The sequence below is a fragment of the Labeo rohita genome, chromosome 9 (genome assembly GCF_022985175.1).
Source record: "Labeo rohita strain BAU-BD-2019 chromosome 9, IGBB_LRoh.1.0, whole genome shotgun sequence".
NCBI lineage: Eukaryota > Metazoa > Chordata > Actinopteri > Cypriniformes > Cyprinidae > Labeo > Labeo rohita.
Genome location: NC_066877.1, coordinates 21,771,469 through 21,788,663, shown reverse-complemented (window position 1 = coordinate 21,788,663; position 17,195 = coordinate 21,771,469). Strand labels below are relative to the sequence as shown.

The following is a 17,195-nucleotide window of genomic DNA, read 5'->3' as shown; positions in this document are numbered from 1 at the left end:
AGCATCATTACTCCAGTCTTCAGTGTCACATGACCCTTCAGAAATCTATCTGATACGCTGATTTATTATTAATCTTAATAATAAATCATTTAATAAATTATAAATTATTTTAAAAGATTTCTATTTTAAATAAAACGGTTTATTCATAAAAGAATTCTGAAAAAAGTTTCACAGGTTTCAGAAAAAACAAACAAACAAAAAAAACATTAAGCAGGACAACAGGTTTCAACAGTTTTCCAAATTTAGCTTTGCATCACAAAAATAAATCAGATTTAAAAGTATTAAAATAGAAAACCATTATTTTAAATTGTTATAATATATTTTCTGTATTTTAAACAAATAAATGTATAGCCTTGATGAGCATAAGAAACTTCTTTAAAAAAAACCTTAAAAGTCTATATATAAAGATAGATTTTATATATTTTTAAAAATTGTTTTGTTAAGAACAGGAACCACCTAAAATACCTACATTTATTTATTTATTTAATTATTTATTTATTTATTAATACATTTTTAGTTAACAAATTTAGAGTGATGTGAAACATGTTACTTCCTTTATGACAATTTTTTGTAATATTTTAAAAAGTGTTACATATTTTATTTTGTGTGTGTGAAAAAAAAAAAAAAAAATATATAATATACACACACACATACAAAATATTATACAAAATACACGTTCAATATTATATATACCGAATGCATATGTTGAAAATATATTGAACCAATCAGAATTGAGTATTCTTGATAGACATGTAGCCCACATTAATGGAAGGACATTACATCTTGCATAAGGAGACATCAAATGATTGTGTGTGTTTGAGCAGAGAGAGCCTTTTAAACTCTATCTATTTTTAAATCTATTTATCTAAATGATATTTTGCTGCTTTTACTTGTAGAGTTTGATGTCTATGGATCATAGTAAATACTGTGAACCATTTAGAGCACTGTTTCCATGTTGAGTGATGGAACATGTTGCTCCGTTCGGATTGTGCCGGTTAGGACACTCCCCGAGAGATGATTATCACGGAGCATGAGCAGTTCTTGTATTTAGAACAGCGTCATTAAAGTACTGCTGTGGGGAAAAATCCATGGGCACAGTCAAAGAACTGCATATGTCAAGTCATCTGATGGAAGGGGAAAAAGTGCATCAGCATCTCTGGGACGGTGAGGGCGATGGACAAATATGCCCACCATATCCATTGCGGCTCAATCACTACTCTGCTTTTAAAGCAACTCTGACAGTAAAAGGTCTAACTTGCCTCAGGCTCTACCAAGGGACAGTTTTTTAACGTTTTATGTTTCACTTGCATTACGCTCTCACTCTTGGGTACTTTTGGATAAATCGCATATTTCTATAATCCCACAATAGTTCATCCCTCATGCTACGCAGCCTCGGTTTCCAGGTCGTCCAGCCAAAATGCACTGCCAAAAGAACAGGAATTAGCATTTGAATGGGTTGACACATTCATTCAAGACAATTTGTGGATCAGATATTAAAATTCTATTAAGTTAAATTTCATTCACCATATAAAACACTGAGCTAGTCTTGGAGAACTGGTCCAGATAGAGAATTTTAGCATGCATAAGAGTGGCAACAATTGAAATGAATGGAAAACCAACCCACCAACCCAAGGACTGTAAAAGCAGGCATATGCCAGCACTGATGCCATGTGTCATTCTGATAAAACATCTCTTAGTGACTGTTTGAAGAGGTGCTGCTTCATATGTGTGTGGGATTTAGCAGATTCAGTACTCTTGCCCTGTTAGTCATACTGTGGGGGCACTTGCACTTTATTTGCCTTTATGAAAATTAATAAAACTACTCTAAGATCTTTTTTCACCTAGTAGCAAGGTGATTTTGTAAACCTGGTCAACTAACTTAATTCTCAGGGATGCATGGGTCAGCCTTTTTTATTATTAGTAGAAAAACACTTCTTCATGCACAGTCACGTAGTGGATTTCTTTTTTTTTTTTTTTTGCAGGGAAGGTCAGGCCTGATATGTGCGGTCGCCTAGGGTCCCGACATGCCAAACATTCATTCAAGTGAATTGTACTGTGGTGTCATCCAGTAGCTAGTCATTAGTAAACGTGGAAGGGACAGACTGGAGGGTTGTGCACTAATGAACAGGCAGAGAGGATGTTTGGACACTGTGCTCATCAAATAAGATTCATATTAAAGCTTCATTTGCTGCCCATGAGCCTTTTCCATTGAAGGGGAAAGTTTTGATATAAGCTGTCGGAGTTTAGATTCTTAAAAATGATATCCCTTGCATAACAACAGTATGGGGTTATGTAAGGGATGAAATGCAGTCAGATGGTCATTATCATAAAATTTATGATGTGATCGGGATCTTGACAGGGTTTATTTATGATAATGAGCAGCTGGCTGTACATTATCCCTTTTATTACATAGCTACTTAGCACATAAATAAATAGATGGCTGCATTAATCTAAGCTGAAGTCAGATGCAGACTAGTCCAGTTTAATAGACATTAACTATTCAACAATATGCCCAGATCAACCAGTCAGAATGAAATATTCCAGAGTAATTAATTATTTTTAGACTTCCATGTATGTATACAGTTGAGGTCAAAAGTTTACACACACCTTGCAGAATCTGGAAAATGTTAATTATTTTACCAAAATAAGAGGGATCATACAAAATGCATGTTATTTTTTTTAGTACTGACCTGAATGAGTTCACATAAAACACATTTACATATAGTCCACAAGAGACCCTGTTCAAAAGTTTACATACAATTGATTCTTAATACTGTGTTTTTACCTGAATGATCCACAGCTGTTTTTTTTCTTTTCTTTTTTTTTTGTTTTGTTTAGTGATAGTTGTTAATGAGTCCCTTGTTTGTCCTGAACAGTTAAACTGTCTGCTGTTCTTCAGAAAAATCGTTCAGGTCCCACAAATTCTTTGGTTTTTCAGCATTTTTGTGTATTTGAACCCTTTCCAACAATGACTGTATGATTTTAAGATCCATCTTTTTACACTGAGGACAACTGAGGGACTCATGCAACTATTACAGAAGGTTCAAACACTCACTGATGCTTCAGAAGGAAACATCATTAAGAGCCAGGGGTGTAAACTTCTGAGCAGAACGAAGATGTGTATATTTTTCCCATTTTGCCTAAATATCATATATATTTTTTATTTAGTACTGCCCTTCAGAAGCTACCTACATGTTTCCCTGAAGACAAAATAAGTTAAATTTACCACAATCTTCAAATTCACAATGTTTTCACCCCCTGCATTGTGTTTCTTTCTGAAGCATCAGTGAAAAACAAACAAACAAACAAAAAAACGCAGCTGTGGATTATAGAGGTATCAACACAGTATTAAGGGTAATTTTTTATAAATTCAACTATTATTTTCTCTTATGGACTACATGTAAACATCTTTTATGTGAAATATCTTATTCAGGTCAGTACTAAATAAAAAACAACATGCATTTTGTATAATCCCTGTTATTTTGGTAGAATAATTAACATTTTGCAGTTTCTGCAAGGTGTATGTAAACTTTTAACCTCAACTGTAGATATGGCATCACTGTAAAATCCAATAGTTTACCTTACTTAGATATAATTAGTTATCTTTACTTAGTTGCTATACTTACTAGGTTTTATTAAGTTACAGCTACTTTCAAGGCAAGTAAAACAATTTACTTACTGCTTTGAGTGATGCTTTCTTAAAATATTCAGCCACAAAGGAACCAATGACATTAATAAACCAGTGAGAGGCAGCTGTTGTTATTTTGCAAATTAGCAACATATTAGTACACTGAAGAAGAAGAAAAGAATCGTTTTTGAGGTGGGGCAATTCTTAATCTGCAGTTATTTCCCAAAGTCATCTTGAATGAATATTTGTGAGAACACTACATAAGCTGACTTCATAAATTGATGTTGATTTTCGTAAAGTGTTTTATGTTTTTTTTTTTTTACTTACCATTATAGTGATTGATGTTCCCTGTGTTTGGGCACTTGGAACTTTACTTATCTTATTATTATTTTCTTTCTATTGCTGCATCAATGCAACATGAAATCATAATTTTTGATTTCAAGGGAAGAAAAGTAATAAGTAGTTTGCTTTTAGAAGGTAATCCTTTAATTCTGATCTTCTAATTAAATCATTAGCTAACGTATTTTAAAATTTATTAATGATCTTTTACAATTTCATTGTTCTTCATAAACACCTTGAAAAACCGTTGAGACAATCCTTTAATATTTGTGGTAATGTGCTCAAGTCACAAACAGACTTCACCATTCAGCATGCGAATCACAACAATGGTAATAATTCAATTTACTTTATTTTTATTAATTGTGACAATAACCATTTTAATATTTTATTTATCTCTTTTTATTCTGCTACTACTGACACAAGACAGTAAATAGAATTAGCAAATAAAAACATCAACAGTGAAACAAAGCAACTGCATAATTTATTAGCCGCAATGCACTCTGGGAGTGACTGAGTAGCTATACTAAGTCAAGAGTAAACCTAAAGTAAAGGATCAAGTACCCCCTACAGTTCTTTTTTAGTTACTAGAACTCTTGTGTAAACTATAAGCTTATAAACTTATAGTATAAACTTAAGTAAACTATACTAAGCATTTGTCAGTACAACATACTATTCCTATTTCACTTTATTTTTGCAATTGGTTTGCATGCTTTTTTTAAGTAAGCCCAACTAATTAGATTTTACAGTGATGTTGCATTTTTGTTGTCATTTTAGAAGTCTTTAAGATAAGTAGCTACTGATTTTTATTTAAAATTTTTAAATTATTGATGCAACAGTACACCAATAACAACACTTCTTAATCTTTCAGCACGAGCAATTTACTGCATAATCAAAAAGAAGTAAAATAATGAAGCCTGACAAAATTGTCAGAGGATCTTCCCTTGGGTGCAATGATGTTTTACATTACATGAAGCAGATCAATACTAGGCCTGGCAGTGAGAGTAGAAAAGAAGACCTCAGTACTGCATTACCCCTTAAACAGACAGTCTCTGCAGACACTTATCTGCAAAACCAGGGCAAAATACCGTCTTTCTAAAGCGCTGTGACCAAACTCCTTGTTTCACAAAGATGATGCATGGTTTGATAAGTGCGTTTAAATTTGATGCACTTTGCTCATCTCTAAAAGATTTACACCAATGTGTTGTTGCTTTAATCAGGGAAGTGGTCCTTTCTTCTGTGACTCATAGATTTGGGTTTTGTGATCATCTTGTAGTAGGAATGATTGGGCTGTGTCAGACTTTCTGTGGGGAATTTAGTCAAGAAACATCGAGCCTCAAAGGGGCCCACCTCCCTGAAGACCTAGACATCACAGAAGAGTGACAAGTCTCGGGCTGAACAAAAGTAGGTCGTTAAAGTAGATTAATGCAGTAAATCAAAGTGTGGAGCATCTTGTTAATTGAACATTACTCTTTTGTTTTTATTCTAGGAAAACAATTATGCGAAAGACAGCATTATCAGAATTACAAGGAACCTGTTATTTCAGCAGGTTATGAATGTTGTAACATGGTTGTAAAGCCCTTAGAAAATGTATTTTTTATTATATGTGACCCTGGACCACAAAACCAGTCTTAAGTAGCATGGGTATATTTGTAACAATAGGCAAAAATACATTGTATGGGTCAAAATTATCGATTTTTTTTTTTTTTATAATGCCAAAAATCATTAGGATATTATATAAAAATCATGTTTTATGAAGATATTTTGTCATTTGCATTTTTGATTAGTAATATGCATTACTAAGGACTTCATTTGGACAAATTTAAAAGTAATTTTCTCAATATTTTGATTTAATGCACCCTCAGATTTCAGATTTTTAAATAGTTGTATCTGGGCCAAATACTGTCCTATCCTAACAAACCATACATCAATGGAAAACTTATTTATTCAGCTTTCAGATGATGTATAAATCTCAATTTCAAAAAAATTGACCCTTATTACTGGTTTGACCCTTATTTTCCATATGTGACCCTGGACCACAAAACCAGTCTTAAGTCGCTGGGATATATTTGTAGCAGTAGCCAAAAATACATTGTATTTTTAATTATAGATAATTATAGATTTTTCTTTTATGCCAAAGAACATTAGGAAATTAAGTAAAGATCATATTCCATTAAGATATTTAGTAAAATTTCTACTGTAAATATATCAAAACGTAATTTTTGATTAGTAATATGCATTGCTAAGAACTTTATTTGGATAACTTTAAAGGTGATTTTCTCAATATTTAGATTTTTTTTGCACCCTCGGATTCCATGTATTCAAATAGTTGTATCTTGGCCAAATATTGTCCTATCCTAACAAACCACATATCACTGGAAAGCTTTCAGATGTGTATAAATGTGTATAATCTTTCAGATTGTGTATAAATCTCAGTTTCGAAAAACTGACCCTTATGACTGGTTTTGTGGTCCATGGTCACATGTAATCTTACTTTATTGGTAAAAACGTGCATTTTAGGTAGGCTGCATTGTGTTACTGCAATGCCTACTTTTATCATCAATAGATAGTTAATGTTAATTATTAATAGTTGGCTAGATTGGAATAGATTATTGTGCATCCCATGCACTGTAAATATATGTTCTCATTGTAATCAATGGTTCTATAAAGAACCTTCAACGTCCATGGAACTTTTTCCATTTCACAAAAGGTTCTTTATAGTGAAAATGGTTCTTAAGATTATTAAAATGTTCCTCACTAAGAAAAATTATTATTATTTTTTTTAATAACTGGCTAAAACCACTATTTTTTGTCGGCCAGATGATGCAAGAAAAGACGTGATACCCACAGTATGCCGCTTTCTTCCTTCTAGAACATTCTACAAATGTCTACCAATACTTCATCGAAAACGTAACAGTCGTTTATCCAAATATCCATTGACTGCAAACGAATGAAACGTAAAACCCCGTGCGTGAACACTTTTGAGCAATGATTCAAACAAACAGGTCTATTGAAACAAACCGTTCAAAGGAACCGATTCCATTCACGAAACGTTTGTGAATCATTTGGAGAGTGAAACTGTAAGATCGGACATTTTTATTATTATTATTATTTTATTAAGAAGACTTGAACGTGGAAAAAATGCATTTGGCAAAACAAACGCACAGGGTCTCAATTATGGTAGAACCATACCGTTAAACAAACATTGACACTAAAATACACCTACCACAACATATTCATTTGCAAAATGTAATCGAGAACATACTGATAATAGCCAAATGTTAACCGCTCCAACTGCAATAGAATGAAACGTAAAATGCGAAAGAGTTTCTGAGCGCTAATTCAAACGAACCGCTACGCCGAAACGACTCGTTCGAAGGAACCGATTCGCTAAAATGCATCGGATTTCCCAACGCTACTCTATGCCGAAATGCCGAAAGCGTCAGTGATATGCCAGAGCCCAAACCACGTGTTTTACGTAATGGAAAGGCAATCTTTCAATTCAACCCCTCCTCCTTCTTGTCTATATCCAACACCGATCCAAGGCAAAGAGGAATACGTGCGAGATACTTTTCGGGAGGCAACGGGATCAGTAATGCACAGGTGAAACATCAAGCCGCACTCCAACCGCATCCTCAGCATCAGCAGCAGCATCAGTGCAGTGCTTTCACACTGATGAAAGCTCATGGATATTACTGACCAGCAGCAGCAGCAGCAGCAGCAGCAACAGCAACAGCAGCAGCAGCAGCAGCAGCAGGTTTTAGGAAGACTTCCCTGAGAAACACTGAGCTGATGCTGGAAATGTGCGCTTTGCTCGGAGGTATCGCTGCTTTTAAATGGGATGCATCCCCTCCAGGCTTCTGATGCCGTGCACATCCATCCACCCTTCGTTTGAGTGATGAACTAACAGGGAACGCAAAGATCCGCCGTGTCTTTCACGTTAGTTTATAACGGGCTGCACGTTCCCCCTCTGCAGCACATGCAATTTATAGAGTATCTATTTTTATGACCGACCAACCTTTATTACTAAAAAGAATACCTTTGTTTTGCCAGGTCTACAGAGAATATTTTACCTCTTGCATGAAGACGCTTGGATAGTAACACATATTTTTCTATGATACTACTGGAAAACTGAGCATCCCATTGTGTTCTTATTATTATGCAACCGCAGGGATCTGTTCTTTATCAGGGTGTCTAAGCTGTTGGATCGCTCCTCGCCCAAATCAATGTGGTTTCTTTGGAACATTTTCAGCAAAGGAACGCATATGCTGCAGTGTCTTTGTGGCAAGAGTCTTAAGAAGAACAAGAACCCAAGTGGTAAGAGCCATTGCGTCTTCTTCCCCTCTGTGTGTGTGCTGATCTGCAGTCAAATTTGTGCAGCAAGTCAGTGAATGCAGGCAAGCTGAGGATAACTTGAGCTCTAGTGGTGAGACCAATCACACATATTACAGCCCAAGGCTTTATCATTCAACTTTTTTTCAACTAAATCCCACAGGTATGTAGTGTTAAGACAGGTCGAGCAGTCCTACTCGGGCCGTACGTGTGTATGTGTGTGTGAAACAGGCTTTTGGGTTCATTTCAGGGATGCTGCAGCATCCTTCTCGGTCCTGCATCACTTAAAGTGATGCTGCTCTCTGGCTTTCGTGTGCAGCATTTATTCTTACGTGATTATGTGCAGTGCAAAGACCTCATTCCTCTCTTTCTCCTCATTAGGAGATCATTAGCTTGCAGTTTATTCCAGTCTAAACATGTACAGCCACCCTGTTGTTTCACAACAAGATAGAGATACAGTTTGTTCGGCACTCATTCCCCAAAAACAAATCACAACAAGGCGGTCTGCAGGGCACACTTGCGCAGTTTTATTTTAACAAAGCTGTTGACAAACACGCACACAAAGGAAAACTCTGCAGAGCGTGAGGGGACGGCTGCGAGTCCTAAGTTGATGTTGACACCTTCTTTCCTAGACGTTGACACTGCAGCGTAGTAGATCATAGCAGTTTTCCCATGCTGACATGACACATTTTTCCATTGTACTTTCATGGACGCTCTGTCATTCTTGACACTAATTGCTGTACCGCATCATTGTACTTTCCAAAAACATTGATGGGCCGTTTAATATCGCACCACCAACTTTTGAGAACAAATCTTTTTTGGCTTTTTCTTAAAAATATAACTCTTTGATATATTAATGGTTACACAGATAAGCACATTTCTCTATTCAAATAATAGCTGCTACTGTAAAACACAGTTCAGGACCAAAGTTTAATCACAGCCAGCAGTGATTGTCTCTCCCTAGCCGTAATGTCCAGGGCGACGTGTTCGTAGTGAAATGAAACCATCATTTTCTTTGCTCTGTCAGTGATTAGAAGTAGCAAAGCGTGCGGTTTTTGATTAGTTTACCATGGCTATTATGGTCTTAGCTGCATAACATTAATGAAGAGAGCAGAGTGCTGCCGGGGCCTGCTGGTTATAGTCTACGGCGCACAGACTGTATTTTTAGAAACACAACATGCAGCAGGAGCTGCATGAAGTGTAATCACAGTAGTTTAGTTCTGTTGTATTCAACATCTCATATCAGTCATATCAGTTAACGCCTTATTATATGTAACGATTCTGCTTCTTTTTTAGGGAGAAGTCACAGGCAGAGTTTTAAAGAGTGGTTTCAATGGCTGCCTTCTGTTCCAGCAGATGGCACTTTCTGATAGCCTTGTGTTGGCTAATGTTTTCCTGGCAGGGACAAAGTCTTGCACTTGGCGACGTGGATTGATATGAAGGTTTGTGTTTGCTGATGCTGTAGGACTGGGGTAAACACAGGTTGCTTCTCAACCTGCTGGAATCTGCGTGGCGTTACAGAACTTTTTCCCTCGGGATGCGAGCGAATGGGACGCGTATAACCTTTCATTCATGAATGCCCGTAATGGCTGGAGCTTAGTTTTGGGTTCTTTCAGGAGTGTATAAGACTCATAGGATTCGCATTCACATGGACAATCTGTTCTCAGATGGCGTTTATTTATAGAATCGTTTGTCATAACACTGTTAGATCATTTCTCTGTGCAGAATTGGCAGACTGGATCCTGTTGTGACTTCTGGTGGTGAAATATTATTAAATGAGAGAGCTTGCACACACACATGGGGTTCATGAACTTTTTTTTACTGCATGTTTGTGCATGACACCTTGCAGAAACACACACATTCAATTCAGACTGTAACAACTACCACAACTGTTGAAGGCATAGTTCACCCAAAAAATGAAAAATCTTTTATTCACTTTCACCGTATGGACACAATAATGAACACATTTTGCAGTGTATCTTCTTTTTTGTTCCACAGAAGAAAGTGAGTCATAGAGGTTTGGCACAACATGAGGGTGAGTAAATGATGACAGAATGCTCATTTTTGGGTGAACTGTCCCTTTAAGGGAAGACCAGTAGCTGTATATACTATGTATCTTTTAATAATGTAATTTAAAGTTGCACTGTTGACATTCATCTTTAAAAATGTTTGTCTCTGGTTCACGACATAGAGTTGTCTTTAGATTTTGCAAGAACAACTTGCAGCAAAACTGCACCAAAGCCTTTTTTGCAAGCGTGTGTGTGAAAATAACGTGCCATCCAGTTGCTGAATTAAACAGCATGATGCATTAGTCCATTTATCTTTCTGTTCCTCTAGTTTATAACTCTGTTTATTAAGGGATGGATGCATTATGTCTCATTGTGTGGACTCTCACTGGCTATCAGTACGATCTGAGATAGCAGTCCAGTCTTGCTGTAAGCCATCCTTCGTTTTTTTTTTTTGTTCTTTTGATCAAAGCTTGCTCAAACCCTGCTTAAAAGCCCAAATTGCCTGCTACCTACTAATCCACTACGGTCAAAACAGTGGCAGTAATAACTCATAATGGAATTTCATGTTTGTCAGGGCTGTTTCTATCTCCATTTAAAATCTAAAAATGTGGCTTATAGGGGAAACACAAGAATATGAAACATTATAAACACCATCGTTATCACATGTACAAGTAAATATTTTGCTGTAAAGTAAACAAATAGCTTATTTGTGACCCTGGACCACAAAACCAGTCATAAGTAGCATGAGTATATTTGTAGCAATAGTCAACAATACAGTACATTGCACAGGTCAAAATTATCGATTTTTCTTTTACACCAAAAATCATTAGGATATTAAGTAAAAATCATGTTCCATGATGATATTTTGTAAATTCCCTACCTTAAATATATCAAAAATTTATTTTTGATTAGTAATATGCATTGCTATGAACTGTATAAATCTCAGTTTCAAAAAAATTAACCATTATGACTGGTTTTGTGGTCCAGGTCACATTTTGTGTTGTATAGGCCTGAGGGTTTATAATGGGGGAAAAAAAAAGTTTATTACCTGTGCAGAATTCACTTTTATGATGTTAGGGTGTTGTGGGTGGTTGCCTGAACATGGTTAAGTAGTTGCTAAGATGCTAAGTGTGCTTTGTGGTTACTACTGTAGAGTAGAGTACAAGTAGTTGCTAACTTATTGCTTGTTCTATAGATATGACTTGGGCCTGTTCTTCAGTGCAAGTGTGATGCGATCACAAAGCTGAATTTTCAGCAGTCAATACTTCAGTCTTCAGTGTCACATAATCTGAAATAATAATTAGAAATAATTCTAATATGCTGATTTGGTGCTCAAGAAACTTTTCTTATTTACAGTATGTCAATGTTTAAAACAGCTGTGCTGCTTAAAGGGACAGTTCCCCCAAAAATGAAAATTCTGTCATTAATTACTCACCCTCATGTCGTTCCAAATCTGCAAGACCTTTGTCCATCTTCAGAATATTTTTGACTGAACCTAAAAGCTTTCTAAAGAACATCGTTAAAGTGGTCCATGTGACATCAGTAGTTCAAACATAATTTTATGAAGCTATTAGTATACATTTTGTGAGCAAAGAAAACAAAATTAATGTCATTTAAATAATTAATGACAGAAGTTTTATGTTTGGGCGAACTATCCCTTTAATCATTTTGTGGAACTCTTTGAGTAATGTAAAGTACAAAAGAACAGAATTTGTTTGAAAAAGAAATCTTTTTTAACATTATGAATGCTTTACTCTCACTTTTAAGCAATTTAATGCATCCTTACTAAATGTAAGTATTATTTCTTTCAGTATTCAGTATCACTCAAAAGTATTTTTCAATTACTGACCCTAAATGTTTGAACATTATAATTTTTCTGTTAATCAAGTGTTATGCAACATGTTTTGTGTATACATACTTAAAGTCCACAATGTCGCAGCCAATCTGAACATATTTTGCATATGTGCAATAAACTGCATAGTTACGGAGTGATTTTATGGACCAATGAGATTTTACTGTACGGTAGGCTGTACAATGCAACACTGCAAAAGTAGAAACCAGGTACTTTTGCCCATTGCCTTCATGGCTAGTTTGGACTCAGATTTACGTGCACTTGTAGGTTAATTGCATTGTGCCTGTTTTGACACAACACAGTATAAATATGATTACCTTGATAGTCCACTTACCTCGTTTCAGCCACTGTGCTTATTGTTGTAACTGTGTCTGAGCATTTTCAGGTTTTTTTTGACCGTTTGAGCGGCTAAGAAATGTGCTAACACCTTGAGTCACTATTTCCATGTCAGCTTGAGTCTTGAGTCACATCCTCCAAATACTTATGGCTAGAGCACTTTATGCTTTTCTGTACATTCAACTAAATTACAAGCAAAATCAAATCTCTGCTTCTGCTGTAATCGATACTCTTTCACTTTGGCTGCCAATCTGACCCTCATCCATATGTCTATCCTTTTCATACAGTGATGTCCAGTGCAAGTAAAGGTGCCCTTGAATATCTAGATGTTCTGCAGTACTGCCATTAGTGCACTTTAAAAATTACAATCCCGTTTACAAAACTTAGCTTGTGCCTTATATGCTAAGACCTCTGCTTGTTCTCTTCACATATGGTACCCTGTTATCACATGCTCCTAAATGTTCACAAAATAAATATTTCACTGCAATGTGCTGCAGTGAATCTCTAAAGTAAAGCTCAAATGGATCTCTAAACCTGGTGAACTCGTAACTTTAATAGAATGTGTTCACAAACACCTGCACATGCTTTGATGCTACATAAATATTTTAATCAAATGTTGTAAATACTATAATATATATATAATACAAGTACATTACAATAATCTAAATGTTAAAATTGTTTAATATAATATTACAACTTTTTTGTAGTATTTTGTGTATGGGAGTACTTCCTTTTTTTTTTTTTTTTTAAGTTTCCTAAGTATTTCCTTTGTGCTTCCCTTTCAACAGACTAACTAACTGCCTGAGTTGTTAATGAGGGACTCTTGACTAGTTCAAAGGGGACATCAGTGATGAGTGACCAGAAGGTTTTAGTGGTACGGATGCTGTGAAACGGCCTGTTGAGGGCATTTACGCTGACAGTGATTTACAGCAACAAAGCGACCAGAAGTCATTCATTTTCAATGGCAGTTGGTGATTTGAGGCGACATATGTGACCACTGGCAATGCACCAAAGTTGAGCAGAGTAACTTTATGCAAATGCACAGCAATGCAACGTGTCAGATGGCAATGTGTCCGGACAGTATGCAACAGTTGGATACTGCAGTTGTGGTGGAATAACACTGATTTCAAAACAGTTTGTCTTTTGTGTATTGTAGTTGTTGTTTTTTTCTTACTAGCATGACAAAATGCTGTATTGCTTTATTTGTTACACTGTATTGTACATGAGTGAGCTAAGGAAATAATCAGAAACAATCTTGAATGTTCTCTCTTAGGTGTTGTTGTGAAGTCTGATTCATTTTAGTAAATTGATTTGTTCATTTCAGCTAAATGGTAAAAAAACCCTTACTGAGTCACCAGTTTTTAATAGAAAAAAGAAGTAAACCTGAGCTATTAATGGTATAAAAATGCTTTATATAATGAGTAGCTTGGCAAGCTCAAGGTTTAAAGTAGTTTCTTCTATATTTAGATCAGTCCAGTGGAATATGATGTCAGAGGGACAGATTTAAAGCCATTTAGTCCGGTCATACAGAGGTTCTCCTGGCATAAACTCTGTTTGGTTTAGAAAACTTTCTGAATATCAGTGTGTTGGTCTTTTTTACAATCTTTGTCCATGCTTTGTAGTGGAATCCTGACAGTCTGAAGTCTTGAAAAGTTCTTAAGTGTGATTTGGAAAACACTTTGTTTAGCCATGTGATCTGTGTATTTATCTGCTGCAGATGAGCTAATTTTTTGTCAGCATTAGAGTAAATCCAGCTACAAGTAAATCTGTGACTTGAGTGCAAATTTTGCAAATTATATCCTGATCTTTATCAGTATATGAACTTTATCAAAATACTGTGCAGGTGATTCTTAAATAAAGACCATAGACTTTCAGAATAAGAATTTCCTGATAATTTACTCACCCCCATGTCATCCAAAATGGTCATATCTTTCTTTCTTTAGTCAAAAAGAAATTAAAAGTCAGATTTACTAACAGTTTGTGCCACTTTTGGCGTTAAAATAATGCTGTCAGGGTGTACTAAAGACGCACAGTAAAGAATTAGCGCTAAAAAAAGGGGGTGAACACATTTATTTTTGCAACTGACCTTATTGAATATGCATTTGTAGGAGTTTCCCTTTCAGACGCAAAATTTATGGGAGGAGAATATTAAAACGAGTCACGAAACATGATTTACTAACACTTGTGCTCATCAAATTACTGGTATTTTCGTCATTATTTAACGCCCAAATAAACAATGTCTTAAAGCAGAAGGTAATTTGCTCTACTCTTGGTACATTGCACTGGTAATTATGCAATTTATCTGGCTGCGTCTGTGTTCTTTAATGTGCGCATTGTCAGTAAATCAGACGCAGAATTTTTCCCTTCCATCTGCGCATTTATGGAGTTGCACTCTAACACTAATTTGCCTGGTTTAGTAAGGTTTTTGAGGTAAACATTCCAGGAAGTTTCAATGCAGCTTCAAAGGGCTCTATACAATCTTAGCCAAGGAATATGGGTAAATAGTATAGAAATTTACTTTTTTTATTTTTTATAACCAATCGTTTCACTAGATAAGATGCTTATTCCTCGGCTGGGATTGTGTATAGCCCTTTGAAGCTGCTTTGAAACTACAATTAGGACCTTCAACCTGTTGACTCCCATCATATCAGATCATATAATTTTCTCAGCTCACACCTTTCAGATCTGTGTTATGGAGTTTTTGTCTGCTGAAAGTATTTTTCAGAAAGATGTTTCGTCAATTGTACAATCCATTCATCACACTGTACTTCTATCCTTAAACCTTGTTTTCATTCCTGTCAGAATTTAAATGCAGCATACCCAGTCTAAGGTCTATTGTGTATCTTTAATTAATTTTCTATTTTTTAAAAGGCCTGAAATATTACATTTGCCAGTATTTCTATTTTTTGGACTGGTCTACTACCTTGACTTTTAACTTTTAAAAAAGACATATTATGAAAATCTGACTTTTTCCGTGTTTAAATGCTATAATCAAGTCCCCAGTGCATCTACTAACCCAGAAAACATGAAAAAGGATAACCCACTAACTTTATTTTGCCTTTTTCTGCAAGCATGTGAAAAAACTAGCGCATCAGATTTTGCTCTCCTGTAACATAATAAGGGGATCTTATTATAATATTAACGCCCCTTAATCTGCACGTTTTCACCCACGGTGCTGTCATTTATTTTTCGCAAGCGACAACTGTGTGGCAAAAAAACAAGCATGCTTACTGTTCTGTCGTTGGCTGCACAAATGAGCATAAATCACAATTTAGAGTTCCAAGGAGACAAGAGAGCAGTGAGATTATTGATTTATTTACTGTGTATTACTATGTATACTGTATATCATGCTGGGAAATTTTTCCCCAGCTGCTTACCTTCACAGACAGACTGTTTATGTTTTTAACATAAACTTGTGTGTATTTGACAGTTTAAGCGCAATAAGACATGAAAGAGAGTTTAGTTTAGTAATCACATGCCGTGTGACAGTCACTTTCTGTGCGTGTGCTTCGGATGTGTGCGCTCAGAAAACCGTATCAGAAATTTAAACTAATATGGTTTAAAACACATGATTTTAGCGTGATAGACATGATAATCAAAACTAAACAGATTTTTTTTTTTGGCAGAATATCTGAGGTACAAGCTATAAAGGCACAGCTCTCTTCTGAAAAAAGGGCAGGGAGCAGTAGCTCATTTGCATTTAAAGAGACATGCATGATAGCAGCGTGTTTCTGCTTTCACTCTGATCTTTGATCTGTGGGGTATTTTGAGATGAAACTTCACAGGCACATTCTGTGGACACCTGAGACTTACACTGCTTATTGTAAAAAGGGGCATAATAGGTCTCCTTTAAAAAACAGAAGTAGCCAGAGTTTGAGAATTTTAATAGTTAATAGTTAAATTTAATAGTTAACTGACTGCTAGCTTACTTGTTGTGTTAGCAAGTCCAAGTTTTGCCCAAATGTTTCTCTCAAAATAAAAATTACAAGATCCACACCACCACACATTAAAACTGAAATCCACTTGAAGGTCATGATCATATCATGTGATGAGGAAGGTTCATTTTTCAAGATTTCAAGTAGTCAATTGCCTCAAAATGAAGAATAACCCAGGAAACATTGCAGACAGTGAGTATGTCATAATTGGCAATGCACAGCTGGGTTTCTTCTTATAGTGGCACAATGAAACCTGTTCTTGCTGTTCATCACTTTCCCAAACTGTTGGCTCCATAAACTGTTGTTCATAGCTATGTCAGCATTGTTTTTCTATTAGTAAACTAGACGTTTCTGCTATTTCAAATTTTTCTTTTTATTTTGTTCATATGTCAGCATAGCCTCTTTGTTAGTGAATGTCTTTCTTGCGCACTTTGCACCAAGGGGTAAAAAAGATCTTGCTGGGTTGTTTAATATCTGAATATTGCTGAAGTATTTGCTTCATGCAATTCTCATGTTTGTGCAGAACATTGTTGCTGTTGGAGTAATATTTGAAATCCACAATATTGCAAAACGTGCTGTATTTTTTGTCACGACGACAACAAAAGCTTTAATTCCGCTGTGCGGATGTAATGAAACTTTAGCTGTGGTTGTTGTACGACTGGAAGTCCTACTTTTTGAGCTATTTTGCTAAAATAGCCCACGGTGTCTGTCTTGCCTGATGTAACTAACTGCTGCATTTGCAGCATGCTGCAGGGTTAAAGAGTTGT

General features: G+C 35.7%; 1 protein-coding gene across 1 annotated transcript in view; it reads left to right on the top strand.

Moving 5' to 3' along the window:
- The first annotated feature begins 7,492 nt into the window (after positions 1-7,492).
- The window catches only part of fgf14 (fibroblast growth factor 14), a 143,277-nt gene continuing 133,574 nt past the window's right edge, over positions 7,493-17,195 (top strand). The window contains exon 1 of the mRNA XM_051118990.1: positions 7,493-8,281. Within this exon, the coding sequence (XP_050974947.1) occupies positions 8,191-8,281 (91 nt within the window). The 5' untranslated portion in view covers positions 7,493-8,190. The remainder of the gene's footprint in view (positions 8,282-17,195) is intronic.